The sequence below is a fragment of the Plecotus auritus genome, assembly GCF_963455305.1.
Source record: "Plecotus auritus genome assembly, chromosome: 4".
NCBI classification, from domain to species: domain Eukaryota; kingdom Metazoa; phylum Chordata; class Mammalia; order Chiroptera; family Vespertilionidae; genus Plecotus; species Plecotus auritus.
The window spans coordinates 129,376,269-129,395,991 of record NC_137775.1 but is presented as its reverse complement, the minus strand read 5'-3'; the positions used below and the strand labels follow the sequence as shown (position 1 = coordinate 129,395,991).

The following is a 19,723-nucleotide window of genomic DNA, read 5'->3' as shown; positions in this document are numbered from 1 at the left end:
GAGGAGGCCAGAAACTGCGCACAGGGCTGGGCTGTCTCCCCAGCCAGTCTGAAAAATCACGCCAGCTTTTAACGTGCAGTATCAGTTTCTTTTGATTCGGCCGATCCTCAGGTTACTTTGCTCTGGAGCTCTCAGCTGCAATTCATTTGGCCTCAGCTCAGACCACACATATTTCACATGCCACCAGCCAGGCCAGGCTCCCCAGCGTCCCACTGAGGAACCCTTGTTGGCACACTGTTGGCCAACACAGCCTTTCCTCCACCCATCCCCGCAGCTGTTAGGTCCCTCTTCTTTTTCCCTCCTGCCTGGAGGCAGGGATGGATTAGGTGGACTCTGGAGTTTCTTTGTCTCCCAGTCCAAGATTCCCTTGAGGCTTGCAAAATGGAACCCATCTCAGATGGCCTCCTCCTGTGTCGGGTCAGCAGTAGAAAAATGGCCCAGGAGGTTGGCTTTTAGGACCTGTGTTTTGCAGGGTCGGGGTCTGCTATGGGTTTTATTATAGTCACAACTCAGAGCTTGCAAAGGGGGTGTGAGTAGTGGTTTGTTTCCTACCCCTTCCTTCCGCCCCCCGACCCCATGCTCCTGTTGTTAGCGTTTCCTAAGCTAGAATGTGTACCCTGGGATGTCCTTCAGGCTCTTCTGATCCCTCCCATTTCCTGGGACCCACACTCCTTCCAATGAAATCATGCCTCCAAAACTCAGAGCAGGGGGCAGTGTAAGCCCTGGAGCCCCTCAACCCCTCACTAGGTCTCCACTGCCCTTTGATTATGTTCAGGGATGATGAGTGGAGCTGGGAGAGAATACCTGTGTGACTTGGCCTGCCATGCCATGGGGCATTCTTGGAGCTGTGTGGTGGGCCACAGCCTGGGGACCAGGCTGGGGAGAAGCCATGGACTATGAGGTTGGAGCCTAGTTCTGCAAGTGCCCAGAGAGTTCCCTGTTTTTATTGCAGGTGAATTAGGAAAGCTGGCTGAGCCCACCTCAGAATTAAGGGTGGGGCCTCCTCGTGGGACTGTCACTTTGAATGTCAATGCCTGCTGCCAAAGCAAATACCTGAGTGGGCGTTGAGTGTAGAGGCTGGGGAAGCATCCCCATGTTTCTTGGTCCTGTGGGGGACCATTGGGGTGAGGAGCCCATACATAGCCCGTAGCTCCTGTCATGTGCCAGGAGCCTAAACAAGCCAAGGTGACAGCTCCCAGAGCTTTCTTGGGACATCTGACACCCCTGACCTGGAGTTGGTAGCCAGGCTGGGCCAAGGTTATTGCTTACTACGTGGGCCACGTGGCTGGGCATCCCAAAGTCCCCCAGGCATGGCTATCTGTTCCTCCTCGACCTTTTTCCAGCCTTCTGGGATAACCTCACAGAAAACCAGCCTCAGTCTCCAAATGGATGAATGAATGGATGAGGGGATAAAGCATTTATTAGGCCTTTGGCCACGTACTCATACCTGGTGGATGCCAAGAATCATGAAATGATATTGGTCTCCAGGAGCCCAAGAGTCTAAGACTGAGATGCACCCAAGCAGGTTGTCATGGTCTATGTGATGGGAACAATGATTGTGGTCCTGGGAGTGAGTGATTGTCATGCAGTTGAGGCTGGATGATGCAGTAATCAGCTTCTTATCTTCCCCTCAAGACTTGAACTTAGGTCTTTGGGGGCAGAAATTCTTATCCAGAATCTTCGCCTCACACCTGCCAAGCCTCGTAAATGGGAGCACAGAGTGGCAGCCTGATAATCCCACTGCAGGGGTGTGCATGGTGCTTGACATTTACAAAGGGTTCATCACCTCCTTCATCCTCTCAGCAGTGCTCGGGATGGTAGAAAGGGCAGCCTTCCTCTCCAGTTGAGGAAATGGAGCAACAGAGAAGTCACATCCTTCACTCACGGTCACGTAATTGGTAGACTGGACCCTGCTGTCCATCTTAATTCTCAGCCGCTGCTTTTCCCACTGGTGTTTCTCAGTGGTGTGCTGGTGGCACCCGGGGTGGGACAGTTCACTGCCTGGGCATCACAGGACATTTACAACCCTGGGCACTAGAGCATTAAGTGCCTATGGGACTCCCCACACTGCAAGAACTAGAAGAGCCTCTCACCTTTCTAACGGTGGGAAACCACTGTGAGGCCAAGTGCCTGTCTGAGTTTGGAGGTTGCCTGTCAGCTCAGCTAGTCCCACCAGATGCACAGAGGCACAGGGGCTGAGCTCTTTATGCTGATCCCCAAGCTCCAGTTCATGCCCGACAGTGAGGAGTAGTGAAGGAGAAGAACCCCATTCATGGGTGCTGTCACTCTGACTCATATTTATTGTTTCTCAGGCACAGTGGCCCTGGGAGGGGGACAAGGTCATTCTCATGGACTCAGGCTGGCCCCCCGTCCCAGCCTGGACGGTCACTCAGGTTCGTCTGGCGCCTGGGATCCTGAAACTCCACAAGAGTGAGCATCCGGAATGGGCAGGCGGTCATCCCAGGCTCCGGGTGCTGGTCTCTGCCAGTCTGCTTGGGGTGTTTTCTTTCCCTGTCAGCAGGAAGGGCAGCTCTGAGTAGATGGGTGTATCCTGTTGTTTATGGCTCTGAGCAAGGTTTCTCTTTCTGCTCAGCCACAGGCCTATCACAGACCAGGAACTTCCCCCCCTGCTGCCCCAGGCCTTTCTATCTCCACTGCATTGGCCGCACGCACACACACACACACACACACACACACACACACACACACACACACTGTGGTACACTAAACATGCATGCCCTATTTCATGCTCAAGTCCCTATGAGAGCACACATCACCAAGCTCCTCTCACATCAGCCCAAGCACTTACCCCTCACAGCCCACTGACCCCTATACTCCTAACTTCCAGTTTAGCATTTGGGGGGCTACCTTATCACAGCCTGACGCTTTAGAGAGTCAAGTCTTTCCCCTCTCCCCTGGATATGGCTTCTGTCCTAGGTATTCAGGCGAAAAGCACACCCACCTCCTGTTTGGCCATCAGGATTTGCAGTGAAAGTCACTGCCAGTCAAGTATGCATGGTGCTTTGGGGTACAGGATGGTGGCTGCACCCTGGGTAGTATCCTTTGCCAAATGAGAGGAAGGGGCTTGAGGTTGGCCTCCTCAGCTGGATGTATCCTCCCATGATGTCACCCTGGAGCCCATCGGGTCATCAGGGAGAGTGTCAAGACCCAGGAATCCCATATGCAGAATGCTAGCACAGAGAACTGCCAAGAGACCTCAGTGTGGGGTTTACTGAGTGGCGGGTCAGGATGTGGGCCATGCAGTGCTGTGTCCTAATGCCGAGATATCTACTTCATCAACCCTGACATGGGAGTGTGCACACCTACAACACACTCATGTGTGTACACACATTCTGTCTGTCTGGATACCGACTCAGTTTCTCATGGTGTCTGTCTTCCCTCTCCTTTCTGTCTGTCTGCTGTGTTTCACTGTCACTTACACTCACACTCTGTGCACTCTCATCTTGTAGGGTCCCTATAGCTTTCTCTGTCTGTAATTTATTCTCCCTCACACCCCCACATCACACGCAACAGCTAATATAGGAGATCTCTCTCCCACTTGCACACATGTATGTGCAAACACCCCACACAGTGTGTGATCTCTCCCCAAATTGGCAGTTGAGCCTCTCATTCAATCAGCAACAGTCTAGAATTGCATTTCTGGACCTGTCCTTCAATTCTAGCCATCTTCACAGGGTGGCGTTATGGCCTGGATCCTGGTCTGAGAGTTTGGACCTTGGGGCTGAGCCAGTCCCAGCCCCTGAGATGTCACTGGGCTGGAAGCAGCTTCCCCTTTGCTTTGAATTACACATGTCATTTTCAAGAAGGAGGTGATACAATAATATCCCCTTTAATAAAGTGTGCCGAGACGCCTATGGAAAGAGAAATGCATAGACATTCATAAATAATGATAGACACTGAGCACCTTCTATCTGTAGGACACTTAAACAGCTTCGTAGCACCATCTGCATATTCCCCTTTGGTTATAATAGGCACAGGATGGGATAGAAAGGGACTTACTAATATTGTTGTGATTTCATACTTATATCTTTTCTCCACTGGTATCTGATTTAGAGATATTTGGGCTGTGCCTCACCCAGATGTTATGCTTAGTATCTCAGGCCTGGAATGTGCCCATTTGCCTCCCTTCCCATCAGGCACATGTGGTGGATGCCAAGCCGAGGCATTTGAAGGAGAGGACACATTTCCGGCCAGACTCTTCCTGCTGTTGCCTTTAGCATCCCTTCGTTTTTGCAAGACAGAAGGGAATGACCAGACGTTGGCTCAGGGCACTTGCTTCTTTTCATTAACAAAGTTAGTGGAGAGGGAAAAAAGACAGTGTAGGGAGTTGTCCCTTCGGACACTCAATTTACATTCCCCCCCAACCCCAGTGGATGGGCCCCACATGCCATCCATGCATAATAACGGCCACATCTTTCCCTGGTTTGGGTGTCATTACTGTGTCTCTGTCAGTGTTCCAAAATATAATGGGATTTGTTCAGCTGATTTATCCCACATGCAGGCAGCATTATCCAGACTCACATACAGGCCTGAGGAGCAAGAGGGGAAGATGCTCGGCGACGAGAGTGGGGCTAATAAAATTTATTCGCACTAACAAGGGAATGACCTACTCCATAATTCAGCCTGGCGAGCAGGCCAGTGCTTCCCAGCGCCTGCCAGAAAACACACAAACTCAATCATCGTGGCATGCCCCACTCTAATTACAGTCCTAGTGGCGGCCGAGGTTGTCTGCAGGAGACTGGGAAGGGAGTGGGAACTTGGGACTGATGGGCTGTGTGGGATTTCTTTGCCCTTGACAGGTGGCCACTGGGGACCATTGAAGCTCAGGTGCCAAAGGAGAAGGGCAGCACCCAAGTGGGATTTACTTGGTACTATTCCCAATGCCTTCTCTGGTAGTGCCCGTGGTCCAGGCTTGGCCACTGGACTAGTTCCAGCGTGGTGGCCATGTGCAGAACTGGGCTAGTGGAGTTGGGTCCCGATGCTCTTGCTTGGCCAGCCCACTGCACTGGTCATGCTGTCATGGCCCTCTCTGCTCGTCAGAATGGGGAATGGGGCTGCCAGCAGCTGAGCTGATGAGGACGAAAAGGTCATGGGATCAATCCCGGGATCCAGAGTTGAAGCTGCTTTGTGACAGCTCTGCTCAGCAGCTCCTGCAGGGGGTCAGGGGGGAGGGCAAATAGGCCTGCAGAGAGTGTGCTTGGTGAATGCCCCTCCCCTGGGTAAACAGCTCAACTTATGGCATTAGTTTCCTATTAAAAGGATAGGTTGTTATTGTGATGAGTGAAAGGCCACTTAGGTATCTGTTGGGATTGGGCCACAAACAGTTTCAAAACACATAGATTTGCCAAAATGAGTATGCAAATAAGGGTTGCTTTTAGCAAATCACTTTCATTGTTCAATGGGTAGTTAAATGCATTACTTCAATGGCTGTTTGCCTCAGAATCCACACACACACACACACACACACACACACACACACACACACACACACACACGAAGCTCTTAAAGTGCCATGACCTTCTGTATGTAGGTATCGGCCATATTTGTGATGCTTAGAAACCAGGCACGGGGCTCTTGGGAATGTTGGGTAATTTGTTGGGTTGCTTTCTGTCCCTGAGACACTTTTCATGAAGCCCAGCCCCTCCACGAGTGTGTGTCTAGGCTATTGTGGCTGTGCTTTGCTGGCTTCCCCTTCTTTTTCTCTGTACACATTTACTTCCTACAATCTCATTGAAAAAGACGCAGTGAGAATCCTCCTGAGATAATGTGTTAGTAACGAAGTGGGGGAGGCCTCATTCCTGTGTTCCACATCCATGGCTGTGCTCACAGGGCCAACTGGCACCTGTCACAGGACCGCCCCGGCTCTCAGGAGAGTTCACCCTGTGGGGTCAGCATGGGCCTTGGGCAGACCTTTGGGGAGGGTGGGGGCTCATAAAAGGGAAAGGGAGGTTTATGCAGAGCAGTAAAGCCATTAGGGGACCGTATAGTTTGTTTTATTTCTTTCTTTGCTACAGAAACTAGCACTCAAGCACATGGACTGTTTTATGAAGTAAGAGGCTTTCTGATGAGAGCCTCCTCCCCAAGATGTTCCTGCCTCTCTGAGGCCTCTCTCTGCTGACCTCTTCCCCTGGAGGGTCACCTGTGGGCATCAGGCCTCCTGCATTCATGAACACCTAGGGGTCAGCAGTCATGTTTGAGATGTGGCCCCAATAAGTGGGCGATCATTATCTCCCTGTTCTGCAGAGCTTACAACTTGAGTCTGTGTAGAGACATGAGCTACCACTGCTGATCTGATCAGTATCTCTGTTTAGAGGGAAATCCCACTGAGTTCCCATTTCCAGTGGAGGTCTGCGATGGTCAGCTCCTGTGTGTGTATGTGTGTGTGTGTGTGTGTGTGTGTGTGAAGTGTGATTAATTAATGGGAAGAAATTGAGGACTGCTGAGCATGAAGAATCTAAAGACCTTCTCTTGTCCACCTCAGCAGGTGCCTTGTGGGCTTCCCTCCTCTTTTTTTTCTCCTAACTTGTATTTCTTTTCAAAGCTTCATCTCTCACTTTCCTTTGGGACAGATAGGTCCAGGAAGGGAGGAAGGAAGGCCAGCTCTCACGATTGCCCCCGAGGGCCTCCTTGGCAGGGGAGAGTTAGTTCCTTCCAGAGGTCACGGAGGTCAAGCACTCCCCCTGGACGGCAGGGGAAGAAGTGGAGGCCTGACTCTTCTGTGCAGTCTCTGATCCTGAGAACGGGTTTCCCTGATGCTGGAATAGGTTTCTTTGGGGGCACCCTTTTGCAACCCCAGTGGAATACCCTTCATAAGACCAGTTTTTCCTTCTGGACTGGGAATTTGGGGTTCTGGTACTTACTTTCTCATAACTTGAGAGCTCCCGGGCAGGTGAGAGGGACATCATTTCACTCTCTAGGCCTCAATTTCCTCTTCTGAAAATGGGCTGTTGGGCTCTAAGATCCTGAGTCATTTTCCTTCTGGGAAATAAATGATGTGTGAGAGAGTGGCCATGAACTGTACTGGGCAGAGCGCTCAGAAGTGCACCCACAGAGCCCTGCTGCTCCCCAGGCTGTGGGGGGCCATGCCCTCTGTACACCCAGCACCGGGTCCATTACTGATGTGTGTCTGATCTTGGCCCAGGTCTGTCTCCTAGATTAGGAAAAGAGAGAAACTGATGTATTTTATCTCTGTATTTTTTGGTCCTCACCTACTGCTTGGTGCTTAGTAGGCCTGTCCTAATTGTTTTTAAACAAATTAATGAGAGAGGATCAGCAAATACTGTTGACTTCATTTAGTGCTTCAGTTACCCCTAATAGAAACAGGAGTTCCAGTAGCATAATAGACCAACAGTTTGATGGAAAAGGCCTAACTGAAGGCCCCACAGTGGGTGAGCTTGGGCCAATCTCTGAGGCCTTCTCCCCCTGTCTAATGGTCTGGCCTTCCAGCTTTGGGGGTGGCTATAGGGTGCTCAGGACTCCTGTGCATGGGACTGGATGCTACTTTTGCCTTCAGGGAGGGCAGGATTGCTGGCTTGCTCCCGATGGAAGGACTCCTCTCTGCTGGACCAGGAGCTGCCCATGAGCAATGGGAGGACCAGGTCCAACTTTAAATTTTCTGTTCTGGGCTCAGAGACTGCTGCTGCTGGCCCAGAGCAGTCGGCAGCTGACTCTCGGTTGGAGGAGTCGGCTACATGATCTATACCCGCTGGCTCACCCGGTTGGTCTCCTGTGGATTAGTTTGGGATATTTGTAAATAGTGATGCCTGGGGTATGAGGGGCAGCCTATGGATGTGGAAGAGACTGTGTCCCAGAACTGATCTAATTGGTCTACCGGGGGATGGACCTGGTGACCCCTAACTCATTAGCACTGCATTTGGACCACTGAGCTCTGGCCTACTTCTGACCTTTCCATAATAAGGACTCACTATGGGTTTCTGCAAAGGTGGGACAACCAAGGTTGGGCTAAAACAGCTCCACTTGGCAGGGGAGGGGCCATCAGGAACCAGCCCAGAGGCTATGCTAGCTAGGGTGAGACGTGATTTCAGGATCAGGTCTGCATGCTTCCTCATCACCCTTGGCCTTCAGGATGGAGTGGCATGGTGTCAGGGTGATGTTGGTTTTTATGCATGAGTCAGGGGGGCATAGGGTTAGGAGATGATGCAGAGGGCTCCAGAGGAGATGTCCCTGTGGTCTCCCAGGTCTGCCCCCTTCTTCCACCCTTCCCCAAGAGTCTTTTCAGAGACGACCAGACACTTCTGGGGTTCTCAGGTGGCTGCTTTGTAGCTCTGCCCTGGAGCATGGGTGACTACTGGAGAAAGGATGCTGACAGCATTTAAAATCCCCTTTCCGTGGAGATGATAGAGCTTTTCAGAGTGCCAGTCTCTGCAGAGTGGGAGCAATTTCGCTGTAATTGGTAAAGTAACCGTAACTGCTCTGTCATTTGTATGTGGCGACACGTAATTGCACAGTAACCTTTGCCGCTGTGTGCAAAGGAAGCACGGTGGGCTATTAGATTGTAATTCGGAGTGCCAGCTCTGGATCCCCATGCCACCTCCACACCTACCCCTCAAGGAGGTCCTGGGGGAAGCTGCCATGGGCCTTTCCCATCCTGGTCCAGTGGGTCCTACTCCAGAGTGGGAATGCTTGTCACCTGTCATTCTTTTCTTGGCATGGGCTTCGTGACCTCAGCTAGGAAGAGACCTCCATTGTGAACCAGACCAGTGCTTCTCCAATGTTAATGTGCAGCAGAATCACTTGGGAGGGTGTTAAGATGCAGATCTCTGAGCCCCACCCCAGTGTTTCTGATCCAGTAGGTCTGAGTCGGGCCCAAGAATTTTAATTTCTAATGAATAGTGCTAAATATTCTGGATCTTAGACCATTCCTCTGCTCTTCCCTTCAACCTCATTGATCTGATAGATCTTTAGGAAGTTCCACCTTTGCTATTTCATCTTGATAACATTAACTCCTTTCATCTTGATAACACCTCTCTGAGGTAGATGTGAGGAATTACCCCAGATGCCAACTCGCCAAGGTTGTCTGAATTGTCTATGACAAACAGTAGTGAGTGTGAACACTCCCATAGCCCTTATGAAATGCCAGACATTGTCCTACATGTACTAAACCATTTAATCCTCACAGCAGTATATACTGGTATGACTATCTCCATTCTACCCATGAGAAACTGAGGCACAGAGAGCTTAAATAAGTTGCCCAAGGTCACAGAGCATTAAGTGGTAAAACTGGGATTCAAACCTAAGCATTTTGGTTCTAATTCCAAAGTATTAGCCATTGTGAAAGTCAGGCTTTTATTTAGGCATCCATCCATCCATCTATCCATCCATCCATTTAACACATATGTTTTAACCTACTATGAACTTGCAACTAAGCTAAGGGTACAAAGATGCATAAAAGATGGTACCTTCCTTGTGCGCATGGACCCTGGAATCCAGTGGGTCATCAGTCTTATTTTACAACCCATGTATCCCATGAGGATATTTGTGGGAAGCAGATTTGGTATCCTCCTGATTGGGGTAGAGGGGCCCTAGAGGTTGTGGCCCTACTATCTGTTCACAGGGTTGCCCAAGTAGACTTCAATATCTGTTCACAGGGTTGCCCAAGTAGGGACCTCATATATTCCCATAAAACAGACCCTAATTCTTTCCTTTGTAAGAATGAAGTTGCTCTCTAATAAACAGTCATTATAACAGTGGCCACAGCTCACTCATGGGTATTTGTGGTGTGGTGGGAGGAACGGGTGCGATGTGGGCCTTCAGGCAAGGCTGGTCTCCTTATTATAGCCAAGGCGAGTCCCTTCCTGGCTCCTCAAGCGGCTGCTCTAATCTTGCTGTTAATGGGGCCCAGGGGAGGGCTCAGCCAGGGCTGGAGCAGACACTATCCTCCCTGCTTGCCCAGGGTGCTCAGGAATCCATGCCAGCCCTCACCTGTGGAAGCTTTCTCCAATTAGCCTTCCCTTCTAGGGCCCACATGTCCTGGCCTCTGCTCCCTATACCTTGGCCTCCTTGGGTCTGTGGGCCCATGGGACCCTCTGCCTTCTCCTCCCAGTGCTGTCATTTTCCTGCAGCTATAGCTCAGACCTGGCGGGTTGTGTCCATGGAGAGCCGTGCTCTAGTCAGGAGGCATGTGAGGGCCATTTCCAGCTGCCATGAGACCCCTGTTCCGGGCAGGATTTCCACTGAAAAAAATGAATGTGAAATACCAGCTTGCATTGATGACACGCTTTCCTGTTTATCAGGTGCCTTCATACCTGTTATCGCACCTAGACCTCACAACGGTCCTGTCTTGCAATTTTATAGGCAAGGAAAATGAGATTCAGAGAAAGGAAAGGTCTGTGCCCAGCCCGTCAGTTGAGAAGCTGCTGAGCTGCTATGGAACCCGAGACCTATGTGCTTTCCACTACTTCAGTGCTAAAAACCCCTCCCCACTGCCACAGCTTTGAGGAAACAGTAAGACCACCTCATGCCACAGCTGGGGGACCTCAGCAACCATGCAGATCTGGGCTGTGCCTGTCAAAGGCCCCAATCACCTTTTTACTGGCATAGGGGAGCCTGGGGAGAAAGCCACCATTGTCCCTGGAATGCAGGCCCCACGTTAGGAGCCCCAGCTGCAGTCTTTAGAACCTGGCGATGGCACCTGGAGGCAGGCAGTTGGGAGGAGATGACTGCTGCAGGTGAGGAGACTGAGACCTGGCTCCTGGCGGGCCTCGAAGGGAGGTGTTATGAACTGAAGACGGTAAAGCCTGGCCTGCCAGGATGACCAGCTGAGCTGTCCTCAGTTCCTTCTGATGAAAACATCCCTCTCCCGGCCCCTTGCCGTGCTGGTGCCACAGCAGCAGGAGTTCACAGGTCCCTGACTTCCTGCCTCTGAGCAATCAATGATTCAATGATGCAGGTGCTCAAATGCATACTGTCTTCTTGTAGGTGGTTGTTTATTTATTTGATTGTGTCCTGCCCAGCCAGGGGGAAGAATGGTTTTCAGTAACCAACCACTCAGAAATGCAATCCTGGGCCAATGAGGTACATGTTTGTGCCAGGGGTGGTGGGAGACTGAAACATGGGCTGCTTTGCTCCCTGACTCAGTTTCCGCCTGTGCAGAGCAAATAGTCATCCAGCCTCATCTATTTAGAAGATGGTCATGATGGGCAAGACACATTTTCTGATGGCAGAGGTCCCTGCAGCTGTTTAGGGTTGAGAAAGTTGGGGATGAGTCCTCTTTATGAACCAGGAGCACACAAGGCCTGAAGGTTCCTAACATGCCCTCAGCTGCCCTTGCAATGCCAGGCAGGTCACTGCGATGATCCAACAGAGAGAGGACATTGTCTCCTTCAGCCCAGGTTTTTCTTCCTCTTTTCTGCCCATCCCTTTCACTCTCCACCACTTTCTTGCTCCCCATTTCCTCACTTCAGGGAAGAACCATAAAGATCAGACTAGTCCTTGAAAACTTGCTCCTAACTTGGATTCCTATAATTGTTATTTTTTGGAGGGGGAGGAGGTTGTGTTTGGTCTGGGGGTATTGGACCAGACCATGCAAGAGAGACACAGATGGTCTGAGGCGTGGGGCAGACGCCTGCAATGCACAGAGCCTGCCAGGCCTGCCCAGGCTCGCCCTCCCTGGTCTGACTGCCCCCCACCACGATAAGAAGAAGGGGAGATGGCAGAGAGAGGATTGAGATGCAGCACGTTATCTTCCCCGAGATGGACAATGCCTGTCCCCCTTCTTCTGGGAGGGGCCCTGAACAGCTCAGAGTTGGCCACGGTCACACAGCTCCTGGCAAGAGCCTGCCCGCTGGTTCTCCAGATGCCTCTCCTTTGGCTGGACTGAGGCCTTTAAAACAGTGACACCTTGTATTTTATTTTATTCCTTTTTCTGAAAAGTCCAAAGACGTTTACAGGCATGAGCTCTATAGGCTTTATGGAAGCCCATCAAAAAGCAGGGGTTGTTTCTTCTATCTTTTATGGAGTGGAAAATAAAAGAATAGAATATGGAAAAACTCTTCTAAGACCACATAGTTCTCCCAAGAAAGGGGAAAATCCAGCGTAGGTTCCTAGCGCCCAGGACAGTCTATGCCAAAAGGAAGCTGCTTGGTGGGACACTGGGGCCTCCTCACCAGCCGTAGTCAGTCCTCACCACTCTCTAGAAGGTCTGATCCCAGCTGGGACCCTCTGCTTGTGTGGGGACTTGGAGGCCTGGAATAAACCAGGGAGAATGCAGCTGAAACACTGTGAAGGAAACCAGCCCGAAGCCTTTTCCTGTTGGTTCCCTGTGTCCTGAAATTGCCCTGGAGTCAGGAGCAAGAGTTGGGTCAGTGTGTGCCATGGGATATCCAGGGAATATTCTCTTTAAGGAATGCTAATAGGTGTTCTGGTCTAACATCGTTTAGGGAATAAAATGTTCAGGAAAGGATTAGATAATATTAAACATATTTCTTCTTAAAAATACTTCATACCTTTTCTATAACTAATCATTGTGAATGCCTTATGTGGTGTTAGGATGTACTCTTTCTCAAAATTATGTGCCCAAGGAACCCTTTTGTGATCGAACATCTTGGGGGTTTGGGTTCCACCGAAGACACTTTGGGAAATGCTGGTGTAGAGATGACAAGGCCAGGGCTCTGAAAGAAGCAGGGAGTCTGAGATTGGGCAGTGGGAGGTGAGGCTCTACAGTGGCTTGTTGAGTTCATTGACAAACTTTCCATTCCTTCCATTTCCCCTTTCCTGAACTGACTGTCTGTACATGTCTCTGTCATAGTCTTGCCGTTCATGTATTAATGTTTCTAATTCTCCATTCTACACTTGTGAGTCCTCATCTGTGGGGACTCTTTAACAGCAGGTGTGTAGCAGCGGAGACCACATCCTCCTGATGCCTGAGCCCAGCTGTCTGGAGCCTAGGCTCATGGGTGCTGGCCCAATGCTTTCTGATGTGATGGTGGCAAAAGGCAATCGAAGCTACTGAGATGGCGCCTGGAGTGATTGCAGCGGGGATGGAGAGACCATGGGAGTGTGGTGAAAAGAGACTCTAAGAATTTGTGTGTGGGGTTTTTTTTGTTTGTTTGTTTTTTTGCCATGGTCCTGAAACCTACTTAGATAACTGTTGACACGTCATCTAGTTTCTCTGGACTGAGTGTTCCATGTAAAAAAATAGGGATTTATACCATATCTAAGGATTCTTCTAGCTCTATAGTTCCCTGACTCAATACCTCTGCAAATCGCCCCAATGCTCCCCCTAATTTTTCTCCTTTTAAATTTTCAGCTCTTAACTATTGATGATAACTTCTGTGGCCTGGATATGAATGCACCCCTGGGCGTGTCCGAGATGGTCCGTGGCATCCCTGTCTTCACGGAGGACAGGGACCGCATGACTTCTGTCATTGCCTATGTCTACAAGAACCACTCCCTGGCCTTCGTGGGCACCAAAAGTGGCAAGCTGAAAAAGGTAGGAACAAGGTTCACTCATTTCCGTTATTGGGAGGACAGTCTGTCCCCGCTGGGGCAGATGTTATCTCATGCTCTTTTGCCACTTTGGGCCTGGTGGGTGAGTGGTACAGATTGGTGTTACGGAGATATATTGCTGTTGAGGTTATGAATGATCAGCTCGTCTCTTCTCTGCCTTTGTACTACGGTTGTTGTGGGAATCAATCACACTGGGGGAGTATGCATTCACCTTTTCCCACCCCAGCCTCACTAGGCCATCCTAAATGGTGTGTGTGCTCTCTTTAACTTGGGTTTGTGCCTAAGACAAGAGAATAATAGGCCTGGTTTGTTGGGAAGGTGCACAGAGGTAAGGGAGGTGCCTGCTCCTCTTGCTTCAGCCCTTCTGGCTTATACATCCATCTGGAATCCATTCCGGGAAATGGAGGAAAGTGCAGGAACTATTGGAGTTGCTATTGGGACTAAGAGCCAAATTGTGGGACAAGGAAATGTAGGATGTTGTGGTGCACATTGCAGTTGCTTAAGGTGGAATAGAATGGTGTGATCTGGGGACACGAGCTTTCCTCCTCATTCTTCAGAGAGCTGCTGGCTTCAGGAGCACCTGGTGATGCTGGCCCATCAGCAGAGTTGGGACACCTGTCCATCCAGGACTATTCCCTCATCCAGTTCTGCTCAGGCTTTTTACCTCAGTGAGTTGGAGCTGGCTCCATAGGGTGCCCTCCTTGCTTGGATTAAGAGGCTTTCTAAGACTGTAGGCAGCAGGTCCTGTCTTGTGTTGGCTGATAATCGTACTTCAGTCTTGTCCCAGGGAAATATTGGTGACGCCATGTGGAGCTCCTGCTGGTCTTATTTTGATTTCTATTGGGATTCGCTGGACATTGTGTGATTCAGACTGATAAAGCCAGCACTACCTGATCTGAGGGAACCTTGATCCCTATCTTCTTGTTGCTGTATTTCCTGGCATTCGCTCAAGATGGTCAAGGGGAGATGTTCTCTGCACATCTAGAAGGCTGTGCCCACTCTTCCACCCTACTGTGTTGCAGCCCTTTTCAGCAATTATTTTTTTCTTTAAATGGTACAGCTCTGTTGCATAGGCAGTGGGTCTGGGGTGTGAGAGTGCAGAGGTGAGAGGCGGGGAGCAGAGTGTGCGTGAGCTGGGGGTTGTGTGTACAGTAGTTAGTGGATCTTATCTGGAAGGGAAAACAGTGTTGATGAAACGCCATGCACTCTGCAAGGAGGATGCAGGCAAAGCACCACACATCTCACATTTCCTCTCAAGAGGTAACACATAGCAAGGGTCAAGTTAACAGATAACTTAACCATCGTCTATATAGCTTTAAGAATTATATTTTGTAGTTCCCTGCCTTTCTGCGAAGAGTATATTAAATACAAATGAATGTTTTCTTGCTGCATTGGCCTTTTTGTTGTTGATTACTCATGTATTGAGCTGAATTCCATGGACGCCCAGAGAAGATGCTGCAAGGCGTAGGTGTGTTGTTGCCGCACAACTTCTGTGTCCGTTGCAGCCTTCTGGGTTTTCCCTCTACTCCACGCTGTCACTCGTCACGTTCACCCGCTGTCAGGAGTCCTGGTCGACTTCAGGGCCTTTCCTCCTCCTCCTCCTGTGGCTTCTAGCTTTCAGTGGTCTAGGAAAACAGATTCCCACACTTGCTGAAATTGTGTCTGATAAGCCTCTGAATAAACCAAGAAGGGGCGTGCACGGCCTTCAGACCACTGGACTTTGAGGACATTTCCTTTGGCTGCTCCAATGACTGCATTCTGCACCATGACTCAATGAGTTCGGTTTGCTGGAAAAGTGAATTTACAGTATAAACGGTGAATTCATACATTTGGCCTGCTTTGCCTCTCAATGGGTGAATAAGCGGTATTGAGAATAAAGAAGCAAGGCAATTTGGGGTGCTGTAGCTCTTTTCTCTACTGAGCCCAATCTCAGGGCAATGGAGAAGTAACTTACTCCAAGACACTCAAAGATTCCCATACCCCAAATTTCCTACCAGGTGCCAGAGGATCACTGACTTGCTGGCAAGACCAAGCAGACCCTGTAGAAGGATTTTTTAAAAAAATTTTTTTTTGCTATTGTCGGAGCAGCTTGGAATATGGTTTCAGTGAAATAAACATTGAAAGTTCAATGCACATAACAGAATAGGCAGTTCTATTCCCTTGGGGCGGAGAGGGGGAGAGTATGATTCCTGGACGTGGGTGCATCATAAACCCAGCACAGCCAGCTTGCAGGTATGTGCTGTAGGTCAGAGGAGGGGCTGAGGCTGATGGGGGCTGGCTCTCTCTCTCTCTCATGGGAGCCTGTCTCCTGGTGGGGATGTCAGCATGGAGCACATCTTCATGACCATGGGCTGAGGACACCCCCGGAACCTGGGGGAGCAAAGTGCACAGAGACCACCCTCAGAAGGCAGGCTGTGGGAGAGCCTGGCCTTGATGTGTCCCCAGACGTCAGCCAAACCAGCAATGACAGGCGACATCTGACCAGCAGGCTTTATAAACTGCGGGCTGGCATTTCCCATTTTTTATTTGGAGAGGGGTTTGTGTAAGAACAGTTCCATTTCAGCCACCTGGGATATTACGTTCAGTTTCCAGAGCAGTGGTGGGACTGGTGAAGCATAAACATTTGAGAGGTAAGAGCAGAGGTTCATGGGGGTGGGCGGGGCCGGGGGGGGGGGGGAATGAGCCAGCGCCCTCCTGGGGAGGCCTGGCCATCGGGGAACAGCCAGCCTTTCTGCTCCAAGGGCTCAGAGGGGCAGCCTCTCTAACAGTTTTGCTGGAGCCCAGCTCCTGCTGCTGCCGACTCAGCAGCCCGCCCACAGGGACAGGCTGAGTTGGGAAAGGAAGGCTGGCCTGCCGAGTCTGTTGTTTGAAATAATAAAAAGCAAAACTGGCCAGTTTATTTATTTTTCCTAAACAATAGAATTTCCCACCATCCTTGCTCGCTGCGCACCACTCCCCTTTCCTCATAATCGCTCTGCCTTGCTTTTCCCAGAGGTTATCAGGACCACAGTCACCTCTGGGCAGAGGCCCAGCCACGGAAAGCTGTGGGGCTGCAGGATTTTGCAGGAAGGTTTGTGAGCTGCTGAAAGTGAGGAGAATGGAAATCATACTGTAGCTGTGATTACAGAGCTGGCTTCTCTGAGCCCCGTAATAATCTCCTGTGTGTACAAGGGCCTTGCAGAGTTCTTTGCAATATGACAAGGGACTCAAGGTAGGGAGGGTAGGTGAAGGGCGCTTGGGGGTTTGCTGAGAGAAAGGGAGTTTGCTGTGGGTTTCCGGGGACCAGGAGCTAGACTGTAGCTAGCCATGGGCTGTCCTCAAAATTACTGACTTTTTGTTTTGTTTGAAAGCTGTGGGTCCCCATCATTTGCAACCTTGCCTCTGATGACCATAATTTCACTCCTTTAGTGCATACATCACATAAGGCAGGGGGAAAGGAGGTGAGGAGAGTGCTAATTTGGATGTCTTTTATGTTTTCTGATGTATGTGTGTGTTACGGCTGGTATTGGCAGCCTTCCCCATGGTGTGTGTGCAAGGCATGTGCAGTTAAGTAATGTGGCATATAAATGCTACAGTCATCAGGAGGTGCCTGGGAACATGGAAATAACCAACAGACTGTTAAAATGTCAATGACAGGTAAAAATCTTAAGGCAAACACCATCCCAATGTGCTTTAGGTTGTCTGTATAAATCTGGAAACCTTTGGCCCAAGTTGGGGTAATGAGGTCAGTGTTGCCTCTGAAGGACAAGATCTCTTTGCTTAAGTATCTCGGCCAGAACCCACCCCTTCCTTTTTCTCTGCTTTTTGCTTTTCTACCACTAAGTGATCATATTTTATGGCTGCTGTTCAGCAGTGAATTACTGCCTGACATTAGTGGGAGAGACTAATGTTCATGGTGGACCAAAGCACCATAAACTTCCACTTGAGGTGTGATTGCTCCTTTCATTTTATGACTGCATCTTCCCTGGGTGTTTTGCAAGGTAAACTGTTCACAGCCAAGGGGCTGAGCACACTGTGGATGTTGGTTAAGCGGAAGTTGGGCTGGCCCTGCTATTGGCTTCTGGGAGGATGTGTACGAGGTGTGTGTGTGTGTGTGTGTGTGTGTGTGTGTGTGTGTGTGTGTACAAACCACAGCATACCAGCCTCTCTTGGTAGAAATTGGGTGTGTGTCAGCATGGAGAGTCCAGAGGAGAGGATAACTAAAAAAAAAAAAAAAAAAAAAAAAAAAGCCATTCCTATTGGGAATTGTCTTACAGATTAGTTTAATTGTCCTAATTTATTTTTTCTTGAGGTTTTGTTGAAATTGATTTACCTGTGTTCCATGGGCCGTAAGCACAGAAGTGGAGTGAGGCAGGGAAGACCCACCTGGGCCTGAGTCACAGAGCAATGTTAGATCTGAGATGGGCAACCCCTGCTTTGCAACTTCCTTAATGTATCTGAAACTTTTTCTGAATATTCACCTGGAAATGTGAATGAATTTTAACTAAAAAGCAATTCCTGCCACAGGAAGTGTTCCACATGGCTGGAGGCATCACACAATCACATGGAGACGCAGTGCTGGACTCCAGCTTCCGGAGAACCTGGGATTAGAGCAGAGGCCAGTGTGTTTGGTGCAGGCTTTGGTCAGTTAGCTCGGTTGCTACGAGTTCCTCCAACCAGAGTACCAGCCAGTCTGTGTGTGGTTCAACGCCAAGAAGAAAGCAAAACAATATGGGCAAGTCAATGTTGGACAGTTTTCACTACGGGAAAAGACCATACTAGCACTTTTGATTGGTCATTTTTGCCATGTCGTTTTTGCATTTCCCACCCCTGGTTTTGCAAGTATTAAGCCTGTTTAGACCTTAACCTGTGGATTAAGTGAGGGGGAGGCTGAGGTTGAGGTGCTGGGGACAGAGGGCACCGTAGATGTTCCAGGGGTGCTGTCCTTCTTCATCTGACCTCACATCTGAGCAGGGACAGCAATGGCTGTTCTGTCATCATTCCTGCAAGCCTGGGGAGCCCAGGACTGGCCTGCAGAGCAACTCCACCTAATGTTGACCTGCCCCTCCTCCACCTCCTTTTGGTCCCCTCTGCTGAGTTTTAAGCCTTTTTGTGCAGGATTACCTGTGGGCAGATGTGAAGAACAGCTAAGTTGGTGCATGTCCTCTTGGGCAGATCTTACATTCTTGGACAATATTAAGCCTTCACTCAACCAGCCTTTTTATGACAAGGTATCCCCATTGGCACTATTTTTACTACTACGCTGTTGGGCTACCCACTGTCCCTGCCTGTCTCTTGGGGGGACAAGTGGTCAGTCCAAGTTGACCTGAGCAGCCATGGGAGGTGTCCCTCCCAATGCTGCTGGAAGTGTCACTGGAGCACAGACTAATTCTCCTCCTGGGCCCTCTTGAAACACATTTTGCGATCCCCAGAAAACGTTACTTCAGCCTATTTTCTAAATTATCACTGCGAGCACACATGATTTAAGGAGATTGTTTTAAATGAGCTTTGCCAAGTCAAGATTTACTGATACATGTCGGCCACTTTTTTGAATCATGTGTATATCTGTGTGTATATATATACATTCATATAGAATTATCTGAATCATAAATTAAAACACAAAGACATTAACATTGAAGAAGGTGCTTCAGAAACACTCCAGATCATAGAATGCACTCAGTCAGCTGATACTGAAATGCCAGACACGCCGGAGGAATTTATCCAGTGACACATGCAATTGAAGTAAAATATTGTGCGTTACAAGAACATATCATTAAAATGAAAACTAGCAGCATATCAGGAGTCTGGCCATGTAACCAAGACAACAAAGATGGGAAAGGATGAAAGACATGATGTACCAGAGGAAGAGGGAGGAGGCAGAGGCAAGAAGAGGAAGTGGCCCCCAGCTGTCAGTGGTCCCCCACTGCTGGGTCATTCTGGTAGGATCTGGATCGGAGGAAAATAGAATTGTAGTTGATACCAGTAGAGGCTCTCAGTGAGGACAGGACCAGGAGGTCTTCATGGCCTGAAATCACAGAAGCTTCCTCCACAGCCACTTTGATGGGGAAGGCAGTGGCAGCAGGACCGACTCAGAGCCCACCAATTGAAACTCCAATTAGGGGTCTACTTGTTCTCAAGTGACTTCCTGTGGATGTGGCCATGCTGCTTGTCTCTTGGGGGTATCATGCTGTTTTTTTCTAGTAGCTTTGGCCTCTCATAGAGGCATTCACAGTGACTTCTAACACACCTCTCTCAA

At 49.7% G+C, this 19,723-nt stretch overlaps 1 protein-coding gene across 1 annotated transcript in view; it reads left to right on the top strand.

The window, feature by feature from the left end:
• PLXNA4 (plexin A4) overlaps positions 1–19,723 on the top strand; it is a 418,177-nt gene that overhangs the window by 74,728 nt on the left and 323,726 nt on the right. Inside the window, 1 exon segment of the mRNA XM_080663238.1 lies at positions 13,289–13,471. Coding sequence (XP_080519364.1) covers positions 13,289–13,471 — 183 coding nt within the window.